Source organism: Engraulis encrasicolus, chromosome 24 (assembly GCF_034702125.1).
Source record: "Engraulis encrasicolus isolate BLACKSEA-1 chromosome 24, IST_EnEncr_1.0, whole genome shotgun sequence".
NCBI classification, from domain to species: Eukaryota; Metazoa; Chordata; class Actinopteri; order Clupeiformes; family Engraulidae; genus Engraulis; species Engraulis encrasicolus.
The window spans coordinates 34,833,214-34,843,150 of NC_085880.1; the positions used below are offsets into that span (position 1 = coordinate 34,833,214).

Genomic DNA, 9,937 nt, shown 5'->3' on the forward strand with positions numbered 1-9,937 from the left:
TAACAATTCTTGGTTAGAAACTACACTTATCCGTGTGTGCGCGTAAGTGAAACCCAATGATGAATACAGTAGCCTAGGTGGAAAGTTTCTGGCATGCTACATCCGTCAGTATGTTGCCTTATCATCGTCAGGAGAGGCTGCCTCTCTTGGACGCAGTCCAGGAGCAGTAGGCGTGTTTGGATCGGCCTCGCCGCTGCGACCACTGATGCGCTCCAAAAGCCAGAGCGCACGAGACGCAGAGCGCACGCCATTCAACAAGCGCATGTTTTGGACCATGTGAGACGTTCCTTTATATCTCGGCTGTAACAAGAAAAATACCCACGATGCTTACATTGCCACAGTTGAGACACACTGTGTTAATCTGGACGGGATGCAAGCGCACATTGACACATCTCTATCTATTCTAACCACTGGCGACGTTGAGCTACTTTCCCATTGCGCCTTTCGCATCAGATCAGATCGACCAGGTTTCGTCTCGGAAAGAGAGGGGGCAACTTAACGCCTTTGGCCTAGCGCTGACAGAAAAAAGACAAACAGCTAAACGATGCGGATATTGCACCTGCTCACCGTGTTTTACGTGTTGTTGAACAGCTTTACTGTGTTTGGGAAATCTTTCGAGTGCCCTTGCATTTGCGAATGTCGCAGAGACAGCATCCAATGTAATAAACAGACAGAGGATGGACGCCGAAACTGCACATCGGCTCAAATAAAAAACCTCAACACGCTGTAAGTCATCCTATAGTTTACTATCTCCAGTATTTTATTCTCCTTCTCACTAAAGTGATGCCAGTAATATATTCAGCGTTTTATCCAGATACTTCGTTTTATAAAAATAACAGATGGTAGTGGAAGAATTAAAAAAAAAAACCTGTGGACTCGTAATTCACTCAATTTCTACCACTTCCATTATCAGTCAGTTGTCACATTTTCTCCTCATGTTCAGGACATGGTCAGCAGAAATGATCAGAAGAAATTGTCATGAAGGTAATGATGTAAAGCAGGAATTCCAACAGGAATGCTTAAAACGACACATTTGGTATGACTTGACATGGGACATGAGACGTTGTACTACATTGTTGCAATACAAATCCAACTCTGCTGATAGTATAAGATATGCCTAGTTGTTAGTGTTACAAGAGCAGTCTGCTATCACCCATTCTCACTTCTTTCCATCTTCGTCAAAGACATCCACCTACACTCACTAACCACCCTACTAAATCACCAAACAGGCTGCACCGCACACATATCAGCATCTTTTCCAGAGGCTGTCCATTATAATTGTGATAACTTTTTCAAGTAATTCTGGGTGAAGGCACCTGCTCAGTATACCCCTGTCCTACAATTTGATGCGTTGTCTAATGCAAAGAGTCCATGAATGTCAGACACATGTGAATTGAATGCAGCATGACCAATGTGGTAACTGTCCTTGTGGCAGAGGAGATACTGAATACTGAATACTGACTTTAGAGCTCACCTGAAGAATCAATGTACACAGTAAGTGTTGCGGTGTTAATTCAACACTTAGAGAGTTCATTTAAGTCCAAATGATGTCAAATCAACCCTCCAAGTGTTGAATGAACACCGCAGAATTTGCTGTGCATGTGGTAACTGTCCTTGTGGCAGAGGAGATACTGAATACTGAATACTGACTTTAGAGCTCACCTGAAGAATCAATAGTGAGCAGTGGTGTGTGGGATCTTGTTTACTGCTCTGAATCCCCTCTTATGTGTCAACTTCACACGCTGCCAGAGTCCACTGTACATAGTATAGTAGGTCTATTATAAAGACTTTTTCCTATGATATAAACACTATTCTGCACTCCTGAAAGATCATAATCATAATCATAATCCAGAGATATTTTCATATCTTAGGTGTTTAGGTGGAGACATAAGTGTACACTTCAAACTCCAAGCATATTTTCCAGTGTGATCATGCAGCTGTGTTGTTTATTTACTAATAATATGTTATACATTCTGACAAAAAATGTGCCTGTGTGAGCATGATGTGCCCTTGTTGCCTAGACTAGACCAAACCCATGGTTGGTCTAGCCTTGCACTATAGGTTACAATCACGGCTGGGCCATGAATTGGCTTGGCTCTGTCCTCTAATTACAAGACTGTCTAGTTTTACATCAGTGCAGCGAGTCATTGGGATGTTCTTAGCACAGTTACTGCCTATGATGTCAGTCCAGGATATACATGTCATGTTATAGTCGGACTTGCCAGACTACACTATGATTATTCAACAGAATCTGAGTTAGAAGTCAGTAGAGGTAGAAAGTGTAATTGCAACACTATATGATATTAGCCTACATGGTTTGACCTATGTACAAGTACATCATACTGCTAAGGTAGTAATTACATATGTAAGAGTACTTTTACTTCTCGGAATATTCTGAAACTTAGCCAGTATGTCATCAGTCACCAGCACACTAAATTGCACGCTTCAAGCAGGCAAAAGCCAATTACTGCAGCAGTACCTGCAAATGTCACAAAGTCAGTCATGTGTTGCATCTTTAAAAACTCATCTAGCTTCACGATGACGACTGTAAGCCTTAATTTGTCCTCACACGTTGTATAGGGACATTTTGAGCTCTGCTCTCTTAGTTGTTGTCTGAACTAAGACACAATTAAACCACATTTTGTCCACCAGCATAGCCAACTTTGTTGTCTCTTTCACTTGGCATAAAATACACAATGATGGGCTGTGTTCTGCAAAATAAAAAATAATGTGCAAATATATGAACATAAACACATGCGTCCCGTAGTGAATATATGGGGAACAGATATTACGGTACAGTATTTCTAAAAAAGTAAACCAGTAAACAAATCAAAGGATCTTGCAATCTGTCTGTATCAACCTTGGCCTAGAAAATGTGAGCACATTGATGGTCCGTGTGACGCCTGACAGTGCCTACAAGTCTGACAGATTTTGATTAAGTGTAGGACATCCATTGCAAGGGGTTTGATAAAATATCCAAAACAAATGCATAGAAAAAAGAGCAGTTGTTTTTACACGTGGAAGCTTTCCTCATGCAACGTGAAACATTTGGTTCCATTTTACATTTAATTTGACATTTAAAATGTATTTTGATATTTAAATTGAAGATGAGACGCTGTGCCATCATCATGTTACTTGAGTCCTTTTTTAAACAGCACCTCACAACTTAGTGAGAAATGGACACTTCATGCTGTGAGACTTATTCAAATCAGAAACCATGTTCATATCACTGTCTCATTAGATCAGTGTTTCTCAACCTTTTTTCAGGCGAGGCACCCTTTCAATTCATGAAAAATTTCAAGGCACCCCAAACCAACAAGCAGTAATATGGCATCGCATCTGATACCACACAAGCTTGGAAAAGTAACACATTTGGAAACGTCACACGATCTACATTCGAAGTTGCAGCTGACTGGGGCGACCTAGATTTACTTTATTGTGCGTAAATGGCAGATGAAAGACTCCACTGCACTGACTAACATTAACTTATCAATTTAGACAAATATGTATTATATTACATAATTTATTTATCAGCCACGTTTCCGCGGCACCCCTGTTGAGAAACACTGCATTAGACTGCAGGCTGTAGCCTTGCTTATAGCGCCGTATGGGACAAATAAACGCTACTCTACTCTCTATATCAAATTTAAAGTGTACTGTTTCTTATCTTTACTTTACTTTAATTTAACTTTACTCATCCAGTTATTTAATTTAATCCTATGAAATATGTAACTAACATCCTTGTGGAGGCCAATGATTTTTGTGTAATGTTCGCAATAATAGAGTAATAATGATTAAATCAGGGAGAGTGATCCCTGACAAATAGATACTCTTTCCTCAAGACACGTGTATCGTAGGCACATGTACCAACAACCGAAAACATTGTCCATATCTCACAAAGACTGTGGACAACCAACGTATGCGAAGGTGGTAAGCAACACTTCTCAGAATGAAGATAGGGAATGCTGATTGGTCATAGGGATACCAATCTATTGATCTCCGACCCCTTTGAGGAAGATGAGTGGCAGACGGGGTACCTGTCGGGGGAGCCCTAAAATAGCAGCCCCACTCCTGCAGCAGGCAGTAACCTACACACACACACACACACACACACACACACACACACACACACACACACACACACACACACACACACACACACACACACACACACACACACACACACACACACACACACACACACACAGCAACCTCACTTGCGGAGTAGGCAGTCGTCCCCCACGTCCCACGCATGCACACACACACACGCACACATGCCACCCCCTGGGCCACCACTGTACAGCAACACCTCTATTGTCGTGTGGCAGTGAGGGGGCAGGTGCCACATGTGATCAACTTGTGCAGTCAGAAATAGGCAGGTCAAGTTGTGTCACTTGTCCCCATGGGGAAGACAGTGGGGGGCAGAGGGGTGATGAGGGCTCCCCTGGGGTGTATTAAGGAGTCCTGGGTGCGATTAAAAAGGATGCAGAGCCTAGGCTTCTTTTGGGGGTTTTGGGTTGGTGGGCATTATGGGATGGCAAGGTGGTGGGATGATGGGGTGAAGTGTGCAAGTTGTTCCAAGAGGAGAAACCTGGGCCCTGCAGGATGGGATTTTTTTAAAAATGGGGGTTGTTGATTGTGGTGGGGGTTGCCAACCGTCCCGTGAAATACGAAATAGTCCCGTATTTAGCTGCAACGGGACACAATTTGGTTAAAATGCAGGAAATTGCATCTAAGAAATGCTACTTCTTCTGGGGGAGCAGCCTCAGACAAGACCATCTTGTAAATATTCCTCCTGAATCTTGTTAAGACTCCTCCCTACACTGCCCTACAATCTAAGAACGCAGTAACTCTGAAAACTGCAAACTGAGAAAAAAGGCTTCAAAGTTTCCCATATGGCGCGACAACTGTGTTGTCAGTAAATTGGTGGTGACACTTCCTGGTAATGCTTTTTTAGGATAGAAATTTAATGCACACAAAAAAAAACCAAAAACAACATTTATGTGTCTTTTTGCCACAAAAAAACAGAGTTACTGCATTCTTCATTACTGCATTTTCTTATTCTTGGCTGGTATTACTGCCACAAATTTGAGTTACTGCAGGAGTTACTGCGTTCTTGGCTAGTATTACTGTCTACTCCCAAACCAGTCCCATTGGAACGTGCAGCAGTAACTCGCCGACTTACTGCGTTTTTGTTTTGTACGACGTAACCTTTAATCCAACACCGCAGTAACTTTTTTTTGGTCATTTTTGCACTTTCAAAATGAGTTTTCTCCAAAACGGGACGGTGTTGGACCACCATTTTTTGACACAAGACAAATGAGGTAGTTTAAAACCAATTTCCGATATAAACAAAAATTCGACGATTTTGAGTTACTGCGTTCTTGTTTTGCACGGCAGTACAGTTGGTAGATATGTTATCCTTACTTCCTCATAATTATGACCTGTAGTCTGTAGCAACCTGTAGCCTAGGGGACCCAGGCCATCTTAACCCAGCCCTTTGTGTGTGTCCACATGCAGCTCCAAGGCCCTGCATCAGCTGGGGGTCGTTTTGGGGTGGCGAGAATGGTGGGCTCTTGGGGTATGGCAGCAGGGTAGGGGAGTGTAGTCAGGGGTGCAGGCATAGAGCATGTGACAAGGAGGTGAAGGAGGAGAAGAGTGGCTCTCTTGTGCAGTGACTTCAAGGCTTTCAGGCGTCAGAGGTGAAAATGGTGGTGACGTGGTTGGTTTTATGGGTTGGGGTCATTTTTAGATGCGTAAGTGTGATGGGGTGAGGGGAGAGATGGGTGGTGGGTAGGATGCGGGTGTTGAAAATGTGACTTCTCAGAGAGGAGGGAGATGTAGCGTGGCTCTCTGGTGTGTCCTCATGCAGCACAGAGGCCTTGCGTCAGCCGTGATAAGGACCAACCTCACATCAAGGACATCGGACAAGCAGCAGGGGCACAGGAGGACGAGGAGGAGGAGGAGGAGAAGGAGGAGGAGGAGGAGGGGGAAGAGATAGTGGAAGTGGTGTGGTAAGGGGAGGAGGAAGAAGATGAGGAGGAGGTGGGGAAGGAGGAGGAGGTGAGGGAGGAGGAGATGTGGTCACATCAGACAAGCAGCACGGGCACAGTACTACTCTTTAAATGGAGAGCAGGAGGAAGAGGAGGAGGAAGATGAGGAAGAGGAAGAGATAGTGGAAGAAGTGATGGTGTGGTAAGGGGAGGAGGAAGAAGATGAGGAGGAGGAGGTGAGGGAGGAGGAGGTGTGGTCACATCAGAGAAGCAGCACGGGCACAGTACTCTTTAAATGAGGAGCAGGAGGAAGAGGAGGAGGAAGAGGAGGAAGAGATAGTGGAAGAAGTGATGGTGATGGTGTGGTAAGAGGAGGAGGAAGAAGATGAGGAGGAGGTGAGGGAGGAGGAGGAGGTGAGGGAGGAGGAGATGTGGTCACATCAGAGAAGCAGCTTGGGCACAGTACTACTCTTTAAATGAAGAGCAGGAGGAAGAGGAGAAGGAGGAGGAGGAAGAGATAGTGGAAGAAGTGATGGTGGAGGAGGTGTGTTATTACACTCTACGCAGAATTACTTTTTAAATGAGGAGCAAGAGGAAGGGGAGGAGGAAGAAGAGCAGAAGGAGATGGTGGAAGAAGTGATGAGAGGAGGAGGAAGAGGAGCTGGGGAAGGAGGAGGAGGTGGGGGAGGAGGAGATGTGTTGACATCAGCAGGCACAGTATTACTAGTAATTAAATGTAGCATTAGTAAATGAGGAGTAAGAGGAAAGGGATGAGGAAGAGGATGAGATAGTGGAAGAGGTGATGGAGGGAGAGGATGAGGTGGAGGAAGAGGAAGAGATAGTGCACAGCAAATTCTGCAGTGTTCATTCAACACTTTGAGGGTTGATTTGACCTTATTTGGACATAAATGAACTCTTTAAGTGTTGAACTAACACTGCAAAATGTACTGTGTGGAAGAAGTGATGGTGATGGTGTGGTAAGAGGAGGAGGAAGAAGATGAGGAGGAGGAGGAGGTGAGGGAGGAGGAGATGTGGTGACATCAGACAAGCAACTTGGGCAAGGTAGTACTCTTTAAATAAGTAAAATTAAATTAAAATTAAAATTTAAATGAGTAGTAGGAGGAAGAGATAGCATGAGAAGTGATGAGGAGAAGAGGAGGAGGAGATGCGGTGACATCAGACAAGCAGCACTGGCACAATGAGGAGCAAGTGGAGGAGTGGAGGCGAAGGAGAGAGTGGAAAAAGTGATGAAGGAGGTCGAGGTGGGGGAGGAGAAAGCGGTCAAGATGGGGAGAGGGGATGGAGTGACACAAGTTAAACAAGCACATTACTCTTTAAATGAGGAGCAGGAGGAAGAGGAGGAGATAGTGGAGGAAGGGGTGATGACTGATGACGAGGGAGGAGATGGGGGAGGAGGAGGAGGATGTGAGGGAGGAGGAGGTGTGGTCACATCAGACAAGCAGCACTGGCACAGTATTACTCTTTAAATGAGGAGCAGGAGGAAGAGGAGAAGGAGGAGGAAGAGGAAGAGATAGTGGAAGAAGTGATGGTGATGGTGTGGTAAGAGGAGGAGGAAGAAGATGAGGAGGTGAGGGAGGAGGAGGAGGCGAGGTAGGAGGAGGAGGTGAGGGAGGAGGAGGTGTGGTCACATCAGACAAGCAGCACTGGCAGAGTATTACTCTTTAAATGAGGAGCAGGAGGAAGAGGAAGAGGAAGATGAAGAGGAGGAAGAGGATATAGTGGAAAAGGTCATGGATGAAAAAGAGGAGGTGGGCGGGTATGTGGTGACATCAGACAAACAGCAGAGGCACAATGTTAGTCTGTACATGAGGAGCAAGAAAAGGAGGGGAGAAGAGGGAGAGGGGAGCAGAGGTGGAGGGGGTGATGGTGGTTGAGGTGAGGTGTGTGTGTGTGTGTGGGGGGGGTGGGGGTGTAGGGACATCAGAGAAGGACCCCAGGCACATGCACTCCTTAAACGAGGCAATCTGGCATCTGCAAAAGTGTCTGCTTTCTTGTTTGGAGCAAGAAAGCACCCTGTAACCTGCGCCTCGTAAGAATCCCAGGTGTGCTTTTGTTTTTCTCTTCACAAAATACTCTTTAAATGGGAGCAGGAGGAGCAGGAGGAGCAGGAGGAGGAGATAGGGAGGAGGTATATGAAGTCAGCACAGTAGCAAAGCATTTGCTTGATTAACATCGACTTTCAAATATCTTTTTGAGACTTGGTCTGACCATTTGCATAACGATTAACATTTCCCAAGCGGCATGGTTGACCTAACCTGGTTCTCACGCGATGATTGTTACCAACCATCTGGAACATTGTCAATGGCTTAGCTCTGGAAAGGCCTGGGTGTGTTCAAAACAGCTCGAACTTGATTGGAGAATTCTTTTTTTGAATCACGTACTACTTCAACCACTGACATGTATATACCCCGCCCCACGATTCTGATTGGACAGGCTGTGAAATATCTGATTCCGTTCGGGCTCGTCTAAGATTTCCAGACCCTCGTGCGAGCTCACGAAGTTTAACGAAGATGCACGAAGCACGAAGGGTCTGCGTGAGAGCCAGGCTATGGTTGACCCGCCTCCATCGGTTTGCTACTGGTCGAGGCTGTGAAAAGACTGCTGATGCTTAAACCACATCACTGCCTTGTACATGCCTCTACCCAGGGCCATTGGAGCAAAAAGAGCAAAAGAAGGGCCGTTGGAGTTGCTCAATTGGTTTTGGACTGGTTTGGATTGGTTCCAGACAAAGTAGGAGTTCCCAATTTCTCTGGAGCTCAGACACTATGTATATTGCAGATGGCCCGACGAGTAGCAACGCTGAAGGTTTTGCGTCACTAGGAGGGTGTGACCTGGCTTACTTACTTACTTAACCCCATCACGCCATTCGGCGCATAGGGCAGCAACAAAGTCTCTCCATTTCGGTCTGTCTGTAGCCAACTTCTCGATGGTCCCCCAGCTTTGATGGTGCTGCTGGAGCTCCTTCTCAATGGTCCGGCGCCATGAACCTGTGTGTGACCTGGTTAGGAAAGCATTATTTTAAAATAAAAAACAGAGGAGCAGGAACAAGAGAGGGGTGGTTGGGGTGCCGAAGAGGTGATGGAGGAGGAGGAAAGGTCGAAGAAATACTCTCTACAACGTATTAATTCATCGCTTTGATTTAGTACTGTAGGCCTCAGGTTTATGATGGAGGAGGACGTTGGGGCATTTTCCATAGACAATAGATGTTGGTGGTGTATTGTAAAGTCTTTAGTTGTTCTGTTTGTTTTCCCCTCTGTGTACACAACAAACGGATTAAATAGCACAGACACAGGGAGATTAAACACATCCTCAAAGAAGAGGCAGTCATCTCCAAAGAACCTTGACAAAAAAGATTGGAAACCTAAACAAAGCAAGAGACCGTTGATATTAAAGCAAGGTCCTTGGTATTAGCTTTAGAGATTTTATATAAACCTGAATGTGGTCCTCTTTGTCACTGACAGTCTTTATATCTGTTTGTTATTATTTTATTGTTAGCTACTTTGTATTTCAACATTAACATTTGAATATTACAGTGTTAACATGATTAAAAAAGCCATATGTATGCTTCCTCTTGCAAATTAATATGCAAGATGCTCAAAATCGCATCCTTTTACCAAAAAAGCGTATCTGTCTCTACGATAAGAGGGAAACAAGTAGGCCTATCTGTCTATCTCTGTGAAGAGAGAAGGGACGACCTTGATGCTCTTATCTGGTCGGCAACAGAGACCGAATTCTTGAGTGACACAAACTTCCTTGAAGTTTTTCAAACTTTTAAGAGTACCTTACTCACACGCACGCACACACACACACACACGCACGCACACACACACACACACACACACACACACACACACACACACACACACACACACACACACACACACACACACACACACACACACACACACACACACACACACACA

At 44.9% G+C, this 9,937-nt stretch overlaps 1 protein-coding gene across 1 annotated transcript in view; it reads left to right on the top strand.

Annotated features, from left to right (window-relative positions):
- The first annotated feature begins 544 nt into the window (after window positions 1–544).
- lhcgr (luteinizing hormone/choriogonadotropin receptor) overlaps window positions 545–9,937 on the top strand; it is a 29,377-nt gene continuing 19,984 nt past the window's right edge. The window contains exon 1 of the mRNA XM_063191271.1: window positions 545–726. Within this exon, the coding sequence (XP_063047341.1) occupies window positions 545–726 (182 nt within the window). The remainder of the gene's footprint in view (window positions 727–9,937) is intronic.